This window comes from Oryx dammah, unplaced genomic scaffold (assembly GCF_014754425.2).
Source record: "Oryx dammah isolate SB20612 unplaced genomic scaffold, SCBI_Odam_1.1 HiC_scaffold_10, whole genome shotgun sequence".
Taxonomy (NCBI): Eukaryota; Metazoa; Chordata; class Mammalia; order Artiodactyla; family Bovidae; genus Oryx; species Oryx dammah.
The window spans coordinates 76,138,004-76,163,129 of record NW_024070194.1 but is presented as its reverse complement, the minus strand read 5'-3'; the positions used below and the strand labels follow the sequence as shown (position 1 = coordinate 76,163,129).

Here is a 25,126-nt window from a genome sequence, read left to right as displayed (position 1 = left end):
GGTTTTTGCCATACACTGATATGAATCAGCCATGGGTGTACATGTGCTCCCCATCCTGAATCCCCTCCCACCTCCCTCCCCATCCCATCCCTCTGGGTTGTCCCAGTGCACCGGCTTTGAGAGCCCTGTTTCATGCATCAAACCTGGACTGGCGATCTGTTTCACATATGGTAATATACACGTTTCACTGCTATTCTCTCAAATCATCCCACTCTCGCCTTCTTCCACAGAGTCCAAAAGTCTGTTCTTTACATCTGTGTCTCTTTTGCTGTCTCACATATAGGGTCATCATTACCATCTTTCTAAATTCCATATATATGTGTTAGTATACTGTATTGGTGCTTTTCTTTCTGACTTCCTTCACTCTGTATAATAGGCTTCAGTTTCATCTACCTCATTAGAACTGATTCAACTGCATTCTTTTTAATAGCTGAGTAATATTCCATTGTGTATGTGTACCACAACTTTCTTATCCTTTCATTTGCCAATGGACATCTAGGTTGCTTCCATGTCCTGGCTATTGTAAACAGTGCTGCAATGAACATTGGGGTACACGCCTCTTTCAATTCTGGTTTCCTTGGTGTGTATACCCAGGAGTGGGATTGCTGGGTCGTATGGCAGTTCTATTTCCAGTTTTTTAAGGAGTCTCCAACTGTTCTCCATAGCAGCTGTAGTAGTTTGCATTCCCACCAACAGTGCAAGAGGGTTCCCTTTTCTCCATACCTTCTCCAGGATTTACTGTTTATAGACTTTTTATAGTTTATTTTTATATTTATATTAATATAGTATAATTTTATTATTAATTAAATAAATTAAATAATATATATATTTATAGTCTATTGTTTATAGACTTTTTAGGAAAACTTTTTGCCCTCACCACAATCGATATTTGTGGGGTCTTAGTTTCCCTAACAGGGAGTGAACCTGGGCCCTCAGGAATAAGAGTATGGAGTCCTAAGTGCTGGAGCACCAGATAATTCTCTGATTTTCTTTTTCAAATATCTATTCTTTTGTCATTTCACAGGGCTTTTAGATGTGTGGTAGAACACATCCAAGCACTGGATGTACCATCCTTTTTCAACCTCTCTCTAATTTCTTAATAAGAAAAATCAGATTTCACCATTCTTACTTTGTGTTTCTCATACTTCAGTGAATTGTCTATAATAAACTTACCCTTCCCAACAAAGAGGAAAAGATAAACATGTTTTGTTTTTTTTTTTTTCTGAGTTTAACCCTGGTAGGAGAAACAACTGTTTCTCAAAAGGAAGTAATATAATAACATGAAATGTTAGGGTGAAAAAAGAAGTGTTACTGTCGGCACAAGTAAAAACTGTGTTTGATAATGACTTTTCCCTCTCTCTACAAATCCATAGTTCTATTTACTACTGAATGAGAAGGTAGTTAAACCCAAAATGAAGAAACATACTTCCAAATTTGGTAGTAATTTTTGCAATAAACCATAGATTGTTCACTTAGCCCTGCAGTGTGGTTTGTTGAAAAGAGCATTCATTGGTACAAATCTCAATCTGTCCACTCAGATTTTCTGACTTTCTGTTGAATTGTCTATAAAAATAGGATAGATAAACCTATAACACTTGAAAAATGATAAAGTACTCTACAAGGTTAGTGGTAGAAAAAGAAAGAATGTCATATTGCAAAAGAAACAAGGTCATTTTGTGGCTATATTATTATTAGGGTTTCTCCACCCTCCTAGAAGGCTTCCCTGGTGACTCAGCGATAAAGAATCTGCCTGACAATGCAGGAAATGTGGGTTCTCTCCCTGGGTCAGCAGGATCCCCTGGAAAAGGAAGTGGCAACCCACTTCAGTTTCTTCGCCAGGAAATTCCATGGACAGAGGACCTGGTGGGCTACAGTCATTGGGATCACAAAGAGTCAGTCGCCAAGTTAGCAATTAAACAGCAACAATGACCCTCCTATACCCTACTCCAGAAAATGACTGTGTCCTTGTGGCCGGGAGTTCACTCTCACATCCACCTTTTGTGTCAGGAAGAAAAATATAGTAAGTAGACCACGTGACTCAGAGGATGAGATGGCTGGATGGCATCACCAACTCAATGGACATGAGTTTGAGTGAACTCCGGGAGTTGGTGATGGACAGGGAGGCCTGGCATGCTGTGGTTCATGGGGTCGCAGAGTCGGACACAAGTGAGCGACTGAACTGAACTGAACTGAGACCACGTGATGAGCTAAATATGCAGATAGATAAAGATACACCCTATTGCAGCACTTCGGCTCTCGCAACAGCTAGTCCAGATTCATATTTTTATGTAGTGACAATGCTGTGGGAGGCTTACATGAGACTAGAGGACAATGACCTTTAGAAGGCACTCACTGCTCCTGAAGAAACCTCATAGTGCTCAAAGGAGTGGGGTGGGGCGAAAAAACACCCACACAGAGGCAGGAACCTTCATGGGTGCAGAGGAATAGGAGCTCTGTAACCAGAAGGCAGAACTTCTTCACTGGACCAACCAGATCTAGGTGTTTTTTTTTTTTAATATCGAAGTATAGTTGATTAACAATGTTGTGCTAGTTTTGGACGTACAGAAAAGTGATTCAGTTATACATATATCTAATGTTTTTCAAATTCTTTCCCCATTTAGGTTTTTACAGAGTATCGAGCAGAGTTCTCTGTGCTATACAGTAGATTCCTGTTGGGTATCTATTTTTAATCTAGCAGTGTATACCTGTCAATCCCAAACTCCCTAACAATCCCTCCCCTACACCCTACCTCCACCCCCAGCAACCATAAGTTTGTTCTCTATGTCTGTGAGTCCATTTCTGTTTTGTAAATATGTTCATTTGTATCCTTTTTTAAAGATTGAACATACAAACACTATCATATGTTATCTGTCTTTCTCTGTCTAACTTACTTCACTCAGTATGATAATCTCCAGGTCCATCTTTGTGGTGGCAAATGGCATTATTCTTGCATTCTAAGGTTTCCAACCTCATTTTTCCCTCTCAGGAATAGGTAGATGACCGAGCCGGTGATTCAGATTTAAGTTAGCATTTATACCACCCACAAAAAATAGCTCTATGTGGTTAAAAATTGCCCTACCTCTTCAACAGAGAAGTTTCAAGTGCCTAATTTATAGAAATTTCTATTGAGTGTGGAGATTATTCCATAGCAGAAAGTCCTCTCTGATCTCACAAAATTGGTTAGAACGCCCATGTCTTGCTTTCAGAGCTTTTATCTCAATAAAGAGCTAGCTGCCCATTTCTCCACAGGTTCTTCTGGATCTCTGAGCCAGGAGCCAGAAGCTTGGGCAGGGTAGAGCATGTTCACACCTCCCCTCAGGGCGCCTGGTGACACACCTTCATGAGACCTCAGTGACAGAAGCTGCAGACTCTTTTCTTAAGTCAGCGTCAATTTCCAAACAATGCATGCACCCTCCTCCGTGGCATGGAGAATTGTTGGCCTTTGTATTCCATATTATAGGTCACTTTTTGAAATTTTTATTTTATATTGGAGTATAATTGATTAACATTGTGTTAGGTTCAGATGAACAGCAAAGTGATTAAGTTATATATACACATGTATCTGTTCTTTTTCAAATTCCTTTCCCATTTAGGTTATTAGAGAATATAGAGCAGAGTTCCCTGTGCTGTACAGTAAGTTCTTATTGGTGATCTCTTTTAAACGTAGCAGTGTGTACATGTCCAAAATGACTGCTGGTAGACCAGATGGAGCGGAAGTTGACCAGAGTTCAAATTACTCATCTAATTGGGCCTAGTTTTCCTCACAGGTCAAATGGGTATTTGAACTCCATGATTTCCATCGTTCTTTCTGCCCTGGTATCTTGAGCATCTTGTGGTTCCATGTCTGAAATCAATTTTATTTTAATTTTGTAGGCATACTATTTTGGTTCTTTCCTTTCTAAAATCAACTGTTTTCTTAAACCAAAGTTTAACTTCTCCTCTAAACTAACTGCTAACTCTATTCTGTGTCAGATTTCTCATAAAACCTAGAACTATAATTCCATTCAGAGTCCAGACATATTACTGACAGACCTATTTCTCTCTTTTCTTTCTTTTTGTAGGGTAGGTTTAGATGACTTCATTTCAGATAAGAAATTAAAAATTAGAAATAGAAGGACACAAGCAATGTTTGGGAATAGAGTAATTTACAGATCAGTTAAAAAAAAAAAGATCTGAGAAAAGTGTATGAAATCAAAACAGAAATAGTTTGAAAAAGATTTTCCTAAAATTACATAATCAAATTTTCTCTCAAATATATGTCCATTTCCATGTTAAATGTAAAAGGGTACAATTATCATAATCTATAGATTTAAATAATAGTAAAATTGGAGTTGGTGATGGACAAGGAGGCCTGGCGTGCTTGCAATTCATGGTGTCGCAAAGAGTCAGACACGACTGAGCGACTGGACTGAACTGAACTGAAAATCTATCTAAGGGTATTTCACTATATTTGATATAAGAATTTCCACTTACAAATATAATCAGTAGAGTTGCCCAACCGTCCTTCCAATTCGCATACAGTAGTCCTCAGGACTTTTTCTTATAGACAATCACAGTTTTCTCCAGATATGATACCATTGTCACTAAAAACCAAAAAGTGAAATAACAGAAAAAAACTGTTATGGATGCAGCCAGCAGCCATCAAAAAATGCAGATTCTATCTTTTTCCATCTGACTGGACCATCTCAGAAGATGAGAGGGCCAGGTTAGTAGCATAAGAAGTCCTTCCGCAAAGCCTTTCCCTATCATCTTCCTTGTGCCTTTAGGATATAAGCTCCATTTCATAAGAGGAAGAAAGAATTCAAAGAAAATGAGAGGGGAGTAAGGAAACTCACTACTCCCAATCTTCCATGGCTCCTTACTTCCTCCAGGGTAATGTCTGAGTTTCTCATGAGCACATGTAAGGCTCACATGTTCTGCAGCCAGCAGATATGGCAGCCTCACCCACACTACAGCGAATGATGGGGACGCAGGTGACAGAGCCAGACCATCAGAACCTTGGCTTTGACTCCAAGGGAAGTGCGAGCCATTATAAGCTCAGAACATAGAATGGCAGGATCCATCATGTTTTTTTCTTTCTCATTCTTCTCAAATATACCCTACATTTCCAGCAAAGAGACCAATTTACCCTGAGTGCCCTCTCTAAGCATACCTACCCATCATAGTCTCATCGCACCATCAGTGACCATCTCCAAAGCCTCTCCTGCATAAAGCCATCTTGATTTCTCTGGCAAAACGTGATTCTGCCTCTGGATAAAATCTTACAAACACCCAAACTACTTGACTTTACCCAAGGTTTGCATTTTCTACCTTGTTCTAGCTTAGGAGTTAGATGACAAAGTCAAATATGTCTTGCTCTGAGCCTCACCTGGATTACAGGTCCCTCAGGCATGGATGACATTTGATACAGCAAAACAGTGCTGTTTTTCAACTTTGAGAGAAGCCAAATGCCTCCAGAAGCTCTCCAACTCAGTGTCTATGCCCTTGGTCATCTGCTAGCAGTTATGCCAATAGATCCAACAATTCAAGTTCATCCACGTTTCTAAACACATTATGAGTGGGGCTATTCGTAGTCAAAAAAGTTAAGACCAAATAATCATCCAACTAATTCCTTTCCAACTAACCTGCTTTAGACATAAACACCTCTTGCTAAATTTTCGATGAAATTCACTGGGATTCATTGTCTCCAGCATTCTTTTGGAGACTTGTATTGCACTGTCATTTCTTATACCTTTATTTGCCACAGGTTTTCCTTCTCCCACTAAAATGGAAGCTCCTTGGAGGTGAAGGACTCACAGAATTATTTGTGGACCCGGCCCATCTCCTTACCCAAGACCCTTGCTCAAAATATTTGCAGATGGAATATTTTCATGGCTCCTCCACATCTTCCAGTGTTTTTTTGTAACTGAACTATTAAAAGGGAGAGACCAAAGTAAACTTCTGCCTCTCTTATAACAGGATTTTGTGCCACTGTATCAAAACTTTGAGAATTTTTATACACGGAACCTTTATATGAGAATCAGAGACAACTGGAACCGGCCCATCTGCAGTGCCCCAGGAGCTGTGTTCGATGTGATGGAAAGGGTGACAGATGACTACAACTGGACATTTAGGTGAGGCAGCCACCTGGAAGGGCTTGAAATAAAATGCTTTCAAGGAAATTCTAGCATGGGTATCAGATTACAGATCTGAAAGAAAAACAGAGCAATGAAACAGCTGGTCTTCCATTATTCAGCCCTTTGCAAGCCCTCATGATGCCAGTGGAGGAAGTCACAGTAATTAAGTTGCCAAGGGCAGCTTATTTGTATTGCAATTAAGAGAAATCTGTGGCAGAAGGTACAGGATACACAGAACCAGCCAGGAAGAGTCCTTTTCAGCTTTATTGACAAAATTGTACCCTTCTAGTTCCAGCTGAAGGAGCCCGTGATAACCATGGCTGTTTCTCTTTAGAAAGTCCTTGCTGCAATTTAAACCAGGGTGGCATGAAAGCAAGCAACCAAGAAAAATCAGAGCTGAGTAATACTCTATAGCCCAGCTACCTTTTCCCAATGCTCTGCCCGGTTTCATGATGGAGTTACTCTCCTCCAAGGGCAAATCATTTTGTGGTGACAACAAGGCCAATCAAAAGGAAAATAGAAAAGATGTGATTTAGGCCAAGCCTAAGATCTCTTTCTAGTAGTATTTTATGGGACCCTAATGTTCTTGCCTGGAGAATCCCAGGGAGAGCGGAGCCTGGTGGGCTGGCGTCTACGGGGTCGCACAGAGTCGGACACGACTGAAGTGACTTAGCAGCAGCAGGATGCTATTGAATGAAAGAGTCCTTTGTGTTCACCTGACCTTCCCTCTGCAGGTTTACTGGAAGAATCATCAAAGATGTCATCAATATGGGATCCTATAACTTCCTTGGCCTGGCAGCCAAGTACGATGAATCCATGAGGACAGTAAAGGAGGTTTTAGAGACATACGGCCTAGGCGTGGGCAGCACCAGACAGGAAATGGGTATGTACGTTCACTATTTTGAAGTTTTTTCCCAGTTAGGCCTGATTCCTGTGGCTACTTCTCAAATCTAGATCATATCTAGATTGTGTATCACAAAAAGCTATTTTAAAATACAAAAAGAAAAAGGTATATTATGGTCTCTTTGAAAATTTCAAACATTATGCTCGTACTAGGCAGTTTATTAAGCTTTTAATTCTCTAGAATAAATAAAAATGATTCTTTCCTGACCATGTGATTTGAAAAAAGCAGCTATCATACCTCTTCTATCTGGTCCTTTGCTGGGTCATTTTCTCCACTTTTCTTAAACAGCTTTGCTGTTTTTCAATCACTCAGTCATGTGCAACTGTTTGTAACCCCATGGACTGCAGCATACCAGGCTTCCCTGTCCTTCGCCACCTCCCGGAGTTTGCTCAAACTCATGTCCATTGAGTCAATGATGCCAGCTTTATTAAACAGGTTTACTGAGGTTTAATTATGCCTTGAGATATAGTAGGAAATGGCTACCCACTCCAGTACTCTTGCCTGGAAAATGCCATGGACACAGGAGCCTGGTAGGCTACAGTCTATGGGATTGCAAACAGTTGTACACAACTGAGCAACTTCATTTCTCATTGAGGTATGATTACTATTAAAAGAAAAACATTGTACTTAATATGTATAATTTAACGAGTTTGGACATATGCATATTCCTGTGAAACTGTCACCACAATCAAGGTAATAAATATATCCATTACCTAAGAAAGTGTCATATCACCGTCCTTTTTGTGGTAAGAACACTTAGCATGAGATTAACTCTTTTTTTTCTATTTTTCCCCTAAATAAAATTTTATTTTTACTTATTGAAAGTTGACTTATAATATTATGTTAGTTTCAGGTGTACACCTAGCAATTTTATATTTTGAGGTCTACTCTTTTAACAAGTGTTTCTAGAGCACAATACAGGATGGTTCTAGGCACTGTGTGGTAGTGAAGATTTCTAGAACTTATTCATCCTGCATCACAGAAGTGTCATACCCATTAAACAACAGCTTCTCATTTGGATTTCGCTCTTTCTCCTACTCTTCTGGGTGATACTCACCACTTTTGTACTTGATTATTGCCTGCTTCTGCTCCTCCTGTGAAGGCAGGAATGGGTCTTCTTGACTGTTGTGTTGAATGAATGGATGGGTGAATGCTGAATACATGAGAAAGGTGGAGCCAACAGCCTTTTTGTTTCTCTTTTAGCTGAAACAATTTTCTCTTAGAAGAGTACAGTCTGAGAAGGGAACTTCTGCTCCCCACACTTCTGGGAGAATGAGGGAGCAGCTTGTTCCTGTGGCTTGGCTTCACTGTTCCTGGCCCAGTGGCTTCTCCTATATGATCTCATTTATACCTCCCCAAAACCTGTGCTGTAGAGGCAGTACAAGTGGTGTTATTCGCATCTTCCAGAGGAGTAAACTGAGGACCACATGACTCAGTGATGTGCCCACAGTGGCAGCTGTGGTAACTCCTAATCTTGCTCAGTTTTTCTACTAAACAGTTTTCCATCTGGGATAATAAACACAGGGCTCACCAGGTCAGCCTCAGGCCTAAGAATCAGATGTAAATCTACCAAAAATGGATTCACCATTCATGAAACATGCCACTCCTAGAGAACCAGTTGGCAGAAGGGCTTTAAAATCCAGCTATTAAAAAGACCGGTGCAATAAATCAATATCATAGTAATCCAAGTCTATGCCCCAATGAGTAATGCTGAAGAAGTTGAAGTTGAATGGTTCTATGATGACCTATAAGATCTTCTAAAACTAATACAAAAAAAAAAAAGATGTCATTTTCATCATAGAGGTGCTGATGCTGCTAAGTCACTTCAGTCGTGTCCGACTCTGTGTGACCCCATAGACAGCAGCCCACCAGGCTCCCCCGTCCCTGGGATTCTCCAGGCAAGAACACTGGAGTGGGGTGCCATTTCCTTCTCCAATGCATGAAAGTGAAAAGTGAAAGTGAAGTCGCTCAGTCATATCCGACTCTTAGCGACCCCATGGACTGCAGCCTACCAGGCTCCTCCATCCATGGGATTTTCCAGGCAAGAGTACTGGAGTGGGGTGCCAATGCAAAAGTAGTACGTCAAGAGATACTGGATTAACAGGCAAATTTGCGTTGGAGTACAAAGCAAAGCAGGTCAAAGGCTAACAGATATTTGCCAAGAGAACTCACTGGTCATAGAAAACACCCTCTTCCAACAACACAAGCGAAGACTCTATACACAGACATCACCAGACAGTCAATACTGAAATCATATTGATTATATTCTTTGAAGCCAAAGATGGAGAAGCTCTACACAGTCAGCAAAAACAAGACCAGGAGCTGACTGTGGCTTAGATCATAAACTCCTTATTGTCAAATTCAGACTTAAATTGAAGAAAATAGGGAAAAGCACCAGACTATTCAAGTATGATCTAAATCAAATTCCTTATGATTATACAGTGGAAGTGAGAAATAGATTTAAGGGACTAGATCTGATAGACAGAGTGCCTGAAGAACTGTGGATAGAGGTTCATGACATTGTACAGGAAACAGGGATCAAGGCCATCCCAAGAAAAAGAAATGCAAAAAGGCAAAATGATTGTCTGAGGAGGTCTTACAAATAGCTGAGAAAAGAAAAGATGGGAAAGGCAAAGGAGAAAAGGAAAGATATACCCATTTGAATGCAGAGTTCCAAAGAATAGCAAGGATAGATAATAAAGCCTTCCTCAGTGATCAGTGCAAAGAAATAGAGGAAAACAATAAAATGGGAAAGACTAGAGATATTGTCAAGAAAATTAGAGACACTAAGGGGACATTTCATGCAAAGATGGGCTCGATAAAAGACAGAAATGGTATGGACCTAACAGAAGCAGAAGATATTAAGAAGAGGTGGCAAGAATACACAGAAGAACTATACAAAAAAGATCTTCATGACCCAAACAACCACAATGGTGTGATCACTCACCTAGAGCCAGACATCCTAGAATGTGAAGTCAAGTGGGCCTTAGGAAGCATCACTATGAACAAAGCTAATGGAGGTGATGGAATTCCAGTTGAGCTATTTCAAATCCTAAAAGATGATGCTATAAAAGTGCTGTACTCAATATGCCAGCAAATTTGGAAAACTCAGCAGTGGCCACAGGACTGGAAAAGGTCTGTTTTCACTCCAATCCCAAAGAAAGGTATTACCAAAGAATGTTCAGACTACTGCACGATTGCACTCATCTCACACGCTAGCAAAGTAATGCTCATAATTCTCCAAGCTAGGCTTCAAAAGTAAGTGAACCATGAATTTCCAGATGTTCCAGCTGTATTTAAAAATGGCAGAGGAACCAGAGATCAAATTGCCAATGTCCATTGGATCACCCAAAAAGCAAGAGAGTTCCAGAAAAACATCTACTTCTGCATTATCAACTACACCAAAGTCTTTGGGTGGATCACAATAAACTGTGGAAAATTCTGAAAGATGGGACTATCAGACCACCTGACCTGCCTCCTGAGAAATCTGTATGCAGGTTAAGAAGCAACAGACATGGAATAACAGACTGGTTCCAAATAGGAAAATGAGTAAGTCAAGGCTGTATATTGTCATCATACTTATTTAACTTATATGCAGAGTACATCATGAGAAATGCTGGGCTGGATGAAGCACAAGCTGGAATCAAGATTGCCAGGAGAAATATCAATAACCTCAGATACACAGATGATACCACCCGTATGGCAGAAAGCAAAGAACTAAAGAGCCTCTTGATGAAAGTGAAAGAGGAGAGTGAAAAAGTTGGCTTAAAGCTCAACATTCAGAAAACAAAGATCATGACATCTGGTCCCATCACTTCATGGGAAATAGATGGGGAAACAGTGGAAACAGTGTCAGACTTTATTTTGGGGGGCTCCAAAATCACTGCAGATGGTGACTGCAGCCATGAAATTAAAAGATGCTTGCTCCTTGGAAGAAAAGCTATGACCAACCTAGACAGCAGATTAAAAAACAGAGACATTACTTTGCTAACAAAGGTCTGTCTAGTCAAACTTTGGTTTTTTCAGTGGTCATGTATGGATGTGAGAATTGAACTATAAAGAAAACTGAGCACCGAAGAACTGATGCTTTTGAACTGTGGTGCTGGAGAAGACTTTTGAGAGTCCCTTGGACTGCAAGGAGATCCAACCAGTACATCCTGAAGGAAATCAGTCCAGAATATTCGTTGGAAGGACTGATGCTGAAGCTGAAACTTCAGTACTTTGACCACCTGATGTGAAGAACTGACTCATTGGAAAAGACTCTGATGCTGGGAAAGATTGAAGGTGAGAGGAGAAGATGATGACAGAGGATGAGATGGTTGGATGGCATCACCAACCCGATGGACGTGAGTTTGAGAAAGCTCCGGGAGTTGGTGATGGATGGGGAGGCCTGGCATGCTGCAGTGTGTGGGATCACAAAAAGTCAGACACAACTGAGTGACTGAACTGAACTGTGCAATAAATCGCCATTCGAACTGAACACATTGTCATCCACATACTCAGTACTTAACTAGAACTCCAGAGTCTATAAGTGGTTTTCCAGATTTCTTAGGAAAGACATGGTATCTTTTTTTCTTTTTAATATTTATTCACTTGGTTACATCAGGCCTTAGTTGCAGCATGCAGGATCTTCGCCATGTTCCATGGGATCTTTTGTTGTGACATACCAACTCTAGTTGTGGTGAGTGGACTCAGTAGTTGAGGCTCATGGGCTGAGTTGTTCCATGCTATCTGGGATCTTAGTTCCCTGACCGAGGATCAAACCAATAACCCTTGCATTGCAAGATGGATTTTTAACCATCGGACCACCAGGGAAGTTGCAACACTGCATCTTTATTTTGAGGCATGAGGGCTGGGTAAATAAGCAGGGAGAGGAAGAAAAGTTCTCCTCCTTCTGAAGAGCTGAGGACAAGCCTGGAAGGACACCCTGTCAAAAGAGACACAGAGTCAGAGACAGTAACAGACACCAGAACCTTAAGAAGACAGCCTGACACAGGATTCTAGTGAAGACAGATCCAGAATAAGGGTCCCTGATTCTGCAGATTCAACAAACTCAGAGAAACCAGAGATGAGGAACCATGTCTGCACTGCCTACCGCTGACATGCTTTCCCACCTGCTCATCCTTCTAAATTGCTGGGCTTTTAATGTTCACTTGCTTCCTCAAGCTCTCCAGCTCAAGCTCTCAGAAGAAAATTTTAACAACTTCCAAGTAAACAGAGAGAGAGAAAAACAAAAGCCACTTGCAGTAATTTTAGCAAATAGAAGAACTGAAAACAAGAATGTTAGCAGTCAAAAACTATATGACTAAACAGGGTACATACATTTGAAATTGTTTTGCAAGACTAATAGTAACCTGAACATAGCAGGTATTATTTTAAGAAATACAAGTAGCTTTTGAAAAATGTGTACTACATAGACTTAAGAAAATGTTAGCAGGGCCGACAGACTAACAATACTTTGGAAATATAGATACTTAATTTTTACTAACTGAAATAGCTTCTTGAGGAACCCAAAATAAAAGTTTAGGGACATTTAGATTGAAGGCAAAAAGAGAAGAAGACAGCAAAGGATGAGATGGTCAGACAGCATCACCAACTCAATGAACATGAATTTGAGCAAACTCTGGGAGATAGTGAAGGACAAGGAAGCCTGGCGTGCCGCAGTCCATGGGGTCGCAAAGAGTCGGACACAACTTAGTGACTGAACAACAGCAATCACTTAAAATACTTCCCAAAACTTTTAAAAATAGTTTCCAACATTCAAAGGGAGGAAGAACACAAAAATCATATTACAAAATAGAAAATTTCAACAAAAAAGAAATCAAAAGGAAATATTTAAAATGTAGTAAAAGGATGAAACATCACACATATTATGTTGGCCAAAAATATACACTTAGAACATATTTATTTACTGAAAGCAAAAGATGGAACCAAAAAGTAAATTCAACTATGGGCTGTAATCAAAAACAAATACAACTAGATGAAAGTTATTCTAAAGGGTGAAAAAATGGCAAGACTGGTCCTAACCAGACGCCTGGTTCCACCTCCCTGGTACAAGCAACACTAAAAAAACACCCTCCATGCCCAAGAGAGAGGTTGGTACAGTAAAAGGAGCAGTAAAAAGTGCCCAAGAGTAAGGTGTTTGCCAAATCTGCACCTAAAATCTTAAAACCGGGCCCAAAATAGAGCTGGAAATGACACATTTCCAGACAGATGCGTACAGAATTGCAAGTGATATTTTAAGATGTAAAATGCTGGGCTGCTGCTTATTTTTCTGAACAACTAAAAGACAGCAGAACTTAGAGCTCAGGGAGGTTTTGACCCTCTCCTGGGTGGATTTAACATTTCACAGGCTGAGGGGAGTGGATGATTGTGATTTTCTAAATGTCCTAAACATGAGACAGAGTGAAATGGCAACTTGGAATCATCATTCAAGCGTTTAAAATATCTGACCCATTTTCAATTAGTATCTTCTATGCTAGGGTTGGTTTTTGTTAGAATGCTCCCTGATCTGGGCTGTCTCCTTGAAACTGTGTGCCTTATGCAACGTTTTTGGTCACTGTAGTCTAGCTTTTTTTTTCAATAATATTTTTAATCTGTTGTGAAAGATTGGACATTTTTGACTTTAGGTGTTGACATTACGCTCTGAATTAGGGACTTCTGGAATGAACAGTCTATTAAGTGTTGAGACTGATACTCTTTGTAAGGTGGCTTGCCTTGAAATTTTTAGCTGGAAAGTCTGTAGATTAACTGTCTTTGCTGAAAAGTAGCTGGAATAACTACTGAAATTTATTTAAAAATGGATTCTAAAACTACACATTTATTTAGATTTTTAGTACTAGGATTAAGAATTGTGTAAAAAATGTTCATAATGTCTGAGTAGTAGCATCAAACAATCAGTAATATCTTCAGGAATTCCCTGGAGGTCTAGTGGTTAGGATTCAATGCCTTCATTGATGGGCCCAGGTTCGATACCTGGTCAGGGAAATAAGATCCTACAAGCTTCACAGCATCGCCTAAAAAAATAAATGAATAAAAATGAAATGGAAAAAAACCATCAGTATTATCTCTATTATGCAAAATATTTCTATATTTGATTTTTAAATTTCTTTCCTGAGAAGAACTATTTAACTTTGCTCTATGTGGAAGATGTTTGTTTGAATATATTGATTTAACAACAGAAGACACTGATGCAGTCACCCTAAGACAAAGTATGTGCAGAATTGCTTGTTCTTCCTTCATAGGAATTAAGCTTCAAGAAAAGAATAAACTGAAACTTGAAAAATAAATAAATAAATGACCAAAGGTGTGGTACAAATGCAAACAGAAAGGAAAGCAGTTAAGGAAAGTTAAGATTAAAGCATGAATTATTAAACATCAGAAGAGATTCATCTCTTGAAAATTATGTAGAGAGCTTTCTTCATAATGCAGATCAATGCAGCTCCTAGAGACTGTGCATTAAGTAACACAGCAAAGGCATAGATAATTATTATTTTTTTCTGTAGAAACTGAAAATTAGTAGGATAATGAATTATCCTAGGAGGTTTCAAAAATCATGTGTGTCAACTTAATGTGCCTGATTAAAAACAAAAGCAAGAAAAATAAAAAATGAAATAGTGATAGGAGATTAAAGTAACTTCCCTCTTTGAAAAATGAAGAAGGCAAAAAAATAAAGACAAAGAAAACATTGATGGTATAGTTATTGAGTTTAGTTTAATAATTATGTATTGAATGCTGAACTTAAAATGACCAACACAACATTGTAAAGTAGTTTTCCTCCAATTAAAAAATAAATCTAATTAAAAAAGAGAACAAAAAGTAAATTTTTAGGAAAACTTTTGAAAAAAATGAAATAGGGAAAGTTGTTAAAGGCTGCAGAATATGTTGTTACATACTATAAAAATAAAACTCATGTTTTCTGAAAAAAAAAAAAACTATTACCAGTAGATGTAATCTTTTTAAATACTAACTTAATTTTCATAAAAATTTACTATATTTTATGCACAAAGCAAACCTCATTAAATTCCAAAAAATGAAATCTACATAGGTCACATTCTTGGACCACAGTGAAATAAAACTAAAAATTAATACCAAAATTAGAAATGAAACCTTTTTAAAAATCACTTGAAAGTTTTAAAGCCCTCTCCTAAGTAACTCTTGGATCAACATGGAAATGAAGTCACAATGGCATCATATTTAGAAACTAACAATTATGAGAACATCATAGGATCCAACTAGTTGCATAACAGAGGAAAATATGTATTCTTACATTACTAAAGTAGTAAAATTGAAGCTAGTAAACTAACCAATCAAGGGAACTAGGGATAAGAGGAAAGCAAAAGTACTGAACTGTTAAAAATTAAAACAGAAAGATAAATTAGAGAAGCGTAATTTCTGTTGGGCTGAGGCACCTATATTTTACTAAGTCACTAGAGGTGATTCTGATGACCACTCAGAGTCACCCACCACTAAGCCAGCATAAGCCTGATCCCAAAATTTGACAAACAAATAAACATTTCATAAAAGGAAAATTATAAGGCAATATTATTTGAGAAAAAAATATATAAGAAATTGGCATTGCATATTCAAGAGCACAGTCAAATAACAGAATACCATGATCAAGTAGTTCTATTCAGGACTGTAAGGATAGTTAGCTCAGTAAGACACTTTGTAACCTTGAAAGACCCAAGAAGAAAACACATGATTATTTTGATAGATGTCACTAAAGCCGTTATAAAATTTAGTATCCATTCCTTATAAAACTTTTAATAGGATAAAAATAGGAGATTCTTGAATGGAATAAAAACATAACTACTTCAAACAATAAGACAGCACTTCATGATGAAACTTCTGGTTACTAGAAGCTTTCACTTTGAAGTCAGAGAAAAGATGAAGATGTGTTTTTACCACCATTTAATAATCTTTGGAAGTACTAGGTAGCATAATTATTCATTAACTTTTTATTCTTTATGTCAATAAATATCCACTGAATAACTACCATGTGACAAAATAAGAAATATATGTGCAATTAAAGAAAAGGTGAACAGATGATCTGGTCGCTTCTTTCTCTAGTTTTTAAGCCTTGATTTTTGAGGACTAAAGTGGCCCTCTGAAGGGGCTGTTCTCGAGACTATTGTAGAGACGAGGGGTGGTTGGGCACGAGGGCCGGGGCCCTAGTCTACCTCTCTCCATTTTACATAGTAAACTAACAAACATTTATTAGAAACAGCAAATATCTAATGAAGAATCCAATAAAGACCTAAATTCAAAAAAGACAATTTTGAAAATTCAATAAGTCCATGATCCACAATCAATAAGAGGACATACTGGGGAAAATAATATTATTAATAAATAGGAGGGAAAATAGCACAGACCTAGGGGATAAGCTTATTTTGAAAATGTTTAGAACCTATTTGAAGAAAACTATAAGATTTTTATAAAAGACCTAAAGGAATACTAGAAACAAACAGAAAGATATGAGTATCTTAGAAGGGAACATCTCATTCTTATAATTCGATCATCTCTTCCCTAATTGAAAAGGTAAATTAAACACAATCCCATGACATAAATAAAAAGAGCAGGCAGTGTGGGTCTAAACTGAAGCTCTAGAGACAGGCACAGTTTGGTCCACCCATTTGTATAAGAAAAAGAACAGTATTTCAAACCAGCTGGAAAAGGATCAATTATGTCATAATTTTGTGATAACTGGCTGATCATATAAAGAAATCATCCAGATTCCTGCCTCACACTTTGTATCTTAGTAAGCTGCACTTAGCTAAATTGCTAATGTGTTTACAATTGTACACAAAAACAAAAACAGTCACCAGAAATAACTCTATAAATAAAACTGAAACTGAGTGAATGACTAAATGGATGAATGGATGAACAACTGAACAGAATAAAACTACTCAGACGATTCAAGTACAAAATGCACTGGTTTTGTGCTCCATGGTAAGGAAATGTCAGACTGCAGCGCCCTTGATGTGAGCAATGCTTGTGTCTTAGTCCATGGGCTGATGTAACAAAATACCATGCACTGAGTGACTCATGACCAATGAGTGTATTCCTTACAGTTCTGGAAGCTGAAAGTCCAAGATCAGCGAGCCAGCGTGGCGGGTGGGGCCCTCTTCTGAGCTGCCGACACCTCCTTGTGTTTCCTCATGTGGCGGAAGGCGGGGGCTGGCTCTGTGGGCCCTCTTTTGTAAGGGCACAAGTTCTATTTATGGGGCCTCTTTTGTAAAGGCACAAATTCTATTCTATTTCCATCCTCGAAACCCCATCAAACCCCACCTCCAGATACGAACACTCAGGACATTAGGTTTTCACCGTATGGATTTTAGGGGAATACAAGCATTCAGACTCCAACAGCCACTCCACTAGCTTGTCACTTATCAACCCTCAGCCCTGCAACCCATAATGACCTCCGGTCTTTCCGGCTGTACTCACCTTACCTGGCAGAAGCCCACTTATGTGGCAGGGATCCATTCTAAATGATGTCCAGCCTGCCTCTATGCAACACACTCTACTCAGATCCATAGTAGACAGGGACTCTTCCTGTTAGGAAAGACAAGAGGCTCCCAAGCCACCACTAGCCACAGCTATCCTTTGGATTTCACAAACCTGATTCAGACAGTAGTCTACCGTGTGCCTGTGCTTCAGGGGATCAGAAATAGCTTTCCCAGAAACATCAAGGCAAAGGATACAATAAAATGAATCATTGAAACTTCTGTACCAAAAAAAAAAGAACCAACAATGGCAACTAAGAGTCAAAGAACAAAATTAGAAAGAATTACTCACCTATATATAACAAGATATTCATATTCTTGATGCGTAAAGTGAAAGTCATAGTTGCTCAATCATGTCTGACTCTTCGCAACCCCGTGGACTGTAGCTCTGCAGGCTCCTCTGTGGAATTCTCCAGGCAAGAGTACTGGAGAGGGTTGCCATGCCCTTCTCCAGGGGATCTTCCTGACCCAGGGATCGAACCTGCGTCTCTAGCACCTCCAGCGTTGCGGGCAGTTTCTTTACAGTCTGAGCCACCAAGGAAGTCCAGGAATGTGTAAAGACTCTTACAAATCAAAAGAAAGAGAATATCCCAGTTTAAGAAGTGGGCCAAGATTTTGACAAATCTCAAAGCAGACGAAACTTCAGAATCAGGACAGTGTGATGTTCCTCAACCCACTTTTTCATTATCACCTCCTCTAAGATACTTGAACAGCCCAGAGACACTATGTATTTGTTTATGTGGTACATGGATATCTTTGCTTTACCTAAAAGTAGAGTAAGGTATGCTCCCTCCAAAAACCAATTTTCAACCATTTGGGGGCAATATCCCTGTTTAGAATGCATATGGTACCTTTGGGGGAGGTGGATGGTGATCAAGGAGGACGCAAAGGGACTTCCTGGAAGCTGTTCATATTGTTTGCTTGTTTGTTTATCTTGATGCAGTTATATGTTCTCTTTATGAAACTTCACAGAGCTCCATATGGACAATTTGTTTCCTTTTCTATATGTATGGTCTAGTTTAAATGAAAATTTAATTTTTAAAAGTAGATCCAGTACATAAGTGGACAATTAAGAAAAATAAATATAAATGGTCAGTGAGCCTGTGAAAAATACTCTGCCCTTAAATAAAAAGTGATGAAGATCCAGAGTTACCATCTTTTACTTCATTGGCAAAAGACAAAAAATAAGATCCCATGGTTTCAAAAGAGTAAAGAAAAGATAGAATAAATTGCAGGGAAATTTGAAAATGCATCAACAATAGGCTATTTAACTCAACAGTTCCATTTTGAGACAGTTTGCTTTGAAAAATTTGAACGTGTTCAATGAGGTATGATTGAGAATAATCATTGAATTATATTTAATAATAGAAACAAATGAAATAAGTGAATTTCCAGCCATAGGAAATTGATTAGATATACTTGGTAGATCTGTTTAACATAATATTAATTAGTCATGCAGAGTTATAATGTAGTTGCTCAGCAGCATGACTGAGAGACAAGTCTCTGGGATGAGGTTGCTGGGATTCAAATCCTAGTCCTTCATTTGAACGGACTAGGGCCTGAGATAAGCTATATACCTTCCGAGTACTCAGTCTTCTCTTCTGTAAAATGGAAAATATATTATTAATGAAACTATATACTCATATACAAAACAGGAAACAGACTCAGAGACATAGAGGACAGACTTGTAGTTGCCGAGGGAGACAAAGGATGATGGAGGGGAGGAGGGCGCTTCTGGGATTAACAGATAGAAATATATTATACACAGAACTGGTAAAGGACAAGGTGCTACCGTATTGCAGAGGAAACTATATTTAATAGCCTGAGATAAACCATAATGGAAAAGAATATGGAAGAGCATGCATATACATGTGTAAATGACTCCTTTTTCTATACAGCAGAAATTAACACAACATTGTAAATCAGCTATAATTCAATTTAAAGAAAGAAAATACATTATTAAAAGAACAGAACAAGTCGTATGTCCATAGAACATAGGACAAGTCATTAGTCCACTTTTTAAAATATGTTTTACATGAATAGCTCCATTAACAAAAATGGCCATATTTTATTGGGTAGTGCTTTCTATTTTTCACAATGATCTCATATTTCTTGAGTTATTTTCTTAAAGGTCCACAAGATGAAGGCATAGTCTTATGAAAATAGTTATTGTACTTCTGAGATGTTGCCATTGAATAAGATTGACCATATTTTTTCAGTGTATTGGAGGGTCTCTGCTGCAGGTTGTGTGGATTTTTTTCACCTTAAATCTGTGTTTTCAAACTTTCGCTCACATTGGCACCACCTGCCAGGCTTGAAAACACACAGATTATTGGCCCCACCGCCAGAGTTTCTGATCCAGTCCGTCTGGAATTGGACCCGAGACTGCACTTCTAACACATTCCCAGGAGGTCCCGTGTGGTGCTGATGCTGCTATTCCAGGGACGACACTTTGGGAACCACTGGAAACTAGCATAGCTGACTTTCCTGACCACATTGTCAAAAATTTTCCAAAGTAGAATAGTCTTTCACCTTGTGTAGAATGAATACCACGTGTACCTGGGGGGTGGAGCCTATAAATAAAAACTGCAAAGTAGGTAGGATAGACAAAAGTCAGTGAAGCAATTTGATTTTGATCTCTGAATCTATTCTGACACATGTTGCTGGTCTAAATTTCCAAATTCAGGAAAGGTTAGACTCAGGCAAACTAGAGAGAAGCTTTTGTTTCCATTTGCTGATAGAAAGCATCAGTAATCTATAGGAAGAACAAAATGTTTTATTCCAGCCAAATTGAGGCCTGCAGCCCAGGAGACACAGATTTAAGAAGCACTTGAATTGTGTTCCACCAGACTATAAAATCAGGGAGGTTCATAATGGTAAAAAACTGCAAGGTACAGTTAGTTACATGAGTTGTTTATCAAGATTTATTACTAGAACTACGAGGACGTATGCATGTTTGTTAAGTAAGGATTGAGTGGGATTAGAAATGGTTGCACAGTTACAAGAGACCTTGAGACCTTAAGGTGGCAGCTGGCAACTGCTAACAGGCGTTGTTTCGAGAATGGCTGGTGGTGTCCTTGCATTTGTTAGAGTTCAGAAAAGCCAGGCTCTCGGTGATACAGGAACATGTCTGAATCCGCATCCACAACGGCCACTGTGCTCCATTTTGGATGCCTGAAACACAGTTACTCTATTTTGGTTTTTAAATGCATTCTTTACTTTAATGGTTAAATTAGAACCATTTGACAGGCCACGGACAAGTTATTCTAGTTAGCACACGTACTGTGCTTAGTTGCTCAGTCATGTCCGACTCTTTGCGACCCCATGGACTGTAGCCCTCCAGGCACCTCTGTCCATGGGGATTCTGCAGAAAAGAATATTAGAATAGGTTTCCATGCCCTCCTCCAGGGAATCTTCCCAACCCAGGGATCAAACCCAGGTCTCCCACTTTGCAGCCAGATTCTTTACCATCTGAATCACCAGTGAAGCCCCCTAAGTGCAACTTGCTCAAACCTGGGATTGAAACAAGGACCTTTAGATCTTCAGTCTAACACTCTCCTAACTGAGCTATTTTGGCAACTTAGCATAAAGACTTGACATCTGTATCTCCATTCATAATTATTTCAACTAGTTAGCATAAAGTTTTTTAAATCATGTGTAGGCCAGGATGATTTCCCCATACATCAATATGTGAAAATTTCTTCCATCAATTTCTCCCCTTTTCCCTACTTTTGGTCAGCAAAGAGATGTAGCTTCTTGGTCTTTCTTTCCATATGTACTGGATGGTTAAAAGTGGATGTGTTGCCATGTACCCCAATATTCACAGCAGCACTGTTTACAATAGCCAGGACATGGAAGCAACCTAATGTCCAACAACATATGAATAGATAAAAAGATGTAGCACATGAATATGATGGAATATTACTCATCCATAAAAAGGAACAAGCTGGATCATTTGTAATGACGTGGATGGACCTAGAGTCTGACATACAGAGCGAAGTAAGTTGGAAAGAGAAAAATAAATATCATATATAATGCATATATGTGGAATCTAGAAAATGGTACAGATGAGCCTATTTGCAGGGCAGGAATAAAGACACAGATGTCAAAAACAGACATGTGGACAGAGATGGGGAAAGGAAGGGTGGGACAAATGGGAGAGTATTGGCATATATAGACTGCTGTGTGTGAAATAGACAGCTGGTGGGAAGCTACTGTATAGCGCAAGGAGCTCAACGCTGTGATGACCTAGAGGGGTGGAGTGGCGGGGGCAGAAGGAAGGTTCAAGAGGGAGGGTATATATGTGCGCATATAGCTGACTCACTTCATTGCACCACAGAAACTAACACAACATTGTAAAGCAATTGTACTCTAATACAAATATAAAATTTTTTTAATTAAAAAAAAATTTAATTTTAAAATTTCAAAAAGTGGATGTGTAGTAATAGCATATTATCTGAATCCACATGCTCTGTAAGTCCTCTGGGATGCCATCATCTCACCTAGCAAGGGTTCAGATGTTCAGAAGTTCACTTGGAAGAAAACAAACTCATGGGATGTCACAAGGTGAATGCTGTGTCCACAAAAGCTCATCTCTTCATGGAGATTCTTCTCCCCTGAGAAGGAAAGACTTGTGCTCAATTCAAAACATCAGGAAAACCTAAATAGTATGACGACCTAGTTGAGAACACTCATTCAAATCAAATAAATTTCAAGAAGTAGGCTTGAAATATTTCCATCTTAAAAACATCAGAAAGATCATTAACTTACGAATCAATGCAACCGGATATAATAGGATATTCTGTTCCATTATCAGGTTTCAGATGTGATTTTAATATTAGTTAGGTACAAGTTTGCTGGATTTTCTATTTCTCAATTTGAGAACATTGTCCTTAACCATTAGATATTGTGTATCCTTCTTTATCTACCTGACAACTTTCTCTGCTATTATTTAATTCAAATTACTAAGGTTCTTCTTGTGTTTCTTATAGTTAGACTGAAGAAATGTGCATTATTGCTGACCTAAATATTGAAGAAGGGGCCAGCCTAAATTTGAGTTTACATTCTTAATTTGTACACAAAAAAATCTTTATTCATAGACAGTGCCAGTTCCTTTTAGACTAAATCACTGTAAATTCTGATCAAGGAGATTTCATTGGATTTCTCTCAAGACTCTTTAGTTTCACCTAAGAATACTTGTAAAGGAAGGTGGTCTCTCAGTGCAATAGTTTGGGAGGAGGAAAATGAAAATATATCTTGGTTTCCGAAAATCTTTTGGCAATTTCCTGATACTTGTTATAATTCTAACAAGGTAATCACCTTTCTCTTGAGAGTGATAGAAATTACTGCACAGCCAAATTTCAACTAGCAGAGATATTTTTGTAAGTGAAGAATTTGGCCCTGTATATTCAACAAAGCCAAGCAAAGATAACAATTTAACAAGGAATGCCAATAATTTTATAAGGATAATACGTGCCAGCAAAGTAATACCTGGATAATCAAACAAAGTTGAAACTCACAGAATTTCAGAATATATAGGTCATCTACCAATTCCCTTCACCTACAAAAATACCATAAGATACATGAAGCCTAGAGATATTTTTAATGACTTGCCAATCAATGTTCATGCAGTCAGTATGCTGAGAAGATGAGACACCAATTTTCCTAAGTCCTGGTACTAAGACTCCAAGCTCCCAATGCAGTTTGATCCCTTGTCAGGGAACTAGCATCCACACGACATAATGAAGATTGAAGATCCATGTGCCACAACTAAGACCCAGAGCAGCCAATAAATAAATATACACAAACACCGCAAAAGAACAATTCTCCTGAGTTCTACCGAATAACTCTTTGCACTGCCCCATACTGTTCAAAGCTAAAACCAGAGACCAGCTATCTTCAGGGGTTACCAAACCAATCCAGCTGCCCCTGTTTTTGTACCCCATGCAAGTTACAAGTCGTTTTTATAGTTTTAAGTGACTGCAAAATTAAGAATGATATTTTGTGACACAAAATATATTGAATTTCAGTTTTCATAGCCATAACGTTTCACTGGCACACAGCCACACCCAGTCTTTTGTGTATTAACTGTGGCTGCTTTCACTTTATAATGGCAGAGTTGACTAGTTGCCACAGAGACCACACAATCCACGAAGCCAAAATATTTTTTTCTCTGCCTCCCTACAAAAAGTGTGTTGGGACTTCGCTGGCAATTTAGTGGCTAAGATTCCACGCTTGCAATGCCAGGGAGGAGGCTTCCATCCCTGGTCAGAGAACTGAGATCCCACGTGCCATGTGGCATGGCCAAAAGATTTTTTTTTTTTTTTCAGTTAAAAAGTTTGCCAATATAGATAAGTACTTGGGAAGATTAATCCCCTAGATTTAAGAGCAAGTGTCCAGATTTCTGAATTCGGTGCATATCAGGGTATATCCAGCTCCTTTACTTCATTTAGACTAACAATCCTGATAAATCCCAATATACTAAGGATACAGGTTAACTTTCATTGACATTGGTACTTGTGTATATCCTTTAACCACTGATAAATGTCAAACAATAATCATTCTCAAAGCTGCCAAGAACAAAAAGCTTTATTTGGGATCTTAAGAATTGTAGATCAGGAAACAGATTTGAAAGAGTCTTCTGAAGAAGGAAAAGCAACATCTCTCGAGAGTCACACACACTGAATCTGAACCTTGGCTCTAGACTTACTAACCACTGCCCTTGGGCAAGTGAACTAAACTCTGGCTTTGGTGTCCTTATCTGTAAAACAAGTTCATAACTTCAAAAGGTTGTATGCCAATTAATTAATTTAAAGCTTGAAATGTTTCGGGAGGGCGGGTTGTCACATTGCTAAGGAGATAGCCTGCCCTTATTAGCTCCATCTCCTTTGGGTAAGTGGCATCACCTCCGTGCCTGTTCCCTCACTGATAAGATAAGGACCAGGGTGCCTATTTTATAGAGTGTGTGAAGGTGTAATGATTACATTTAATCACCACACTCCATAAGTGGACCCTCATTAGAAGCTGATTCCCCTTCTTTCTTCTACCTTTGTTTTTAGAAGTGGATTTTTAAAGTCAGAGAATCAAATGTGAATTTGCTCTGTACAGTAGATAATAGTGTATTAATAATAGTAGTACTGGGATTATATAAGCAAATTCCCTGTTTTTAGGAAACAGTGAAATATTTAAGGGTAGAAAAGGCATCATGATTGTAATGTATGAAGTAGTTCAGTAAAAATTACATATATAATTATATATATAAGATATAAAAAGAGAGAGAATGGTGTTTAAAGAAGTATACTAAAATGATAACATTTAGGGAATCTGAGTGAAAAGTATTTAGGAATTCTTGGTAATGTTCTTACAGCTTTTCAGCATGTCTAAAATTACATCAAATAAAATATTTAAAAGAAAAAGTGTGAAACATAATTCTATTGTGCATGTGGTCAGAGGTTATATACAGGTCATTTGATCCACTTAAAAATTCTCCTCTTATTGAGATTATTTGTGACAGGAAATCTCATCATAGTTATGTATCCATGCCTCACTTAAGGTTTTTGTTTGCATGGGATTCTAATTATCTATTAATGCTTTAACCTTCC

At 38.5% G+C, this 25,126-nt stretch overlaps 1 protein-coding gene across 1 annotated transcript in view; it reads left to right on the top strand.

Annotated features, from left to right (window-relative positions):
* Positions 1–25,126, top strand: part of SPTLC3 (serine palmitoyltransferase long chain base subunit 3) — a 149,002-nt gene that overhangs the window by 44,439 nt on the left and 79,437 nt on the right. Inside the window, exons 3-4 of the mRNA XM_040248292.1 lie at positions 5,959–6,113; positions 6,851–6,999. Coding sequence (XP_040104226.1) covers positions 5,959–6,113; positions 6,851–6,999 — 304 coding nt within the window. The remainder of the gene's footprint in view (positions 1–5,958; positions 6,114–6,850; positions 7,000–25,126) is intronic.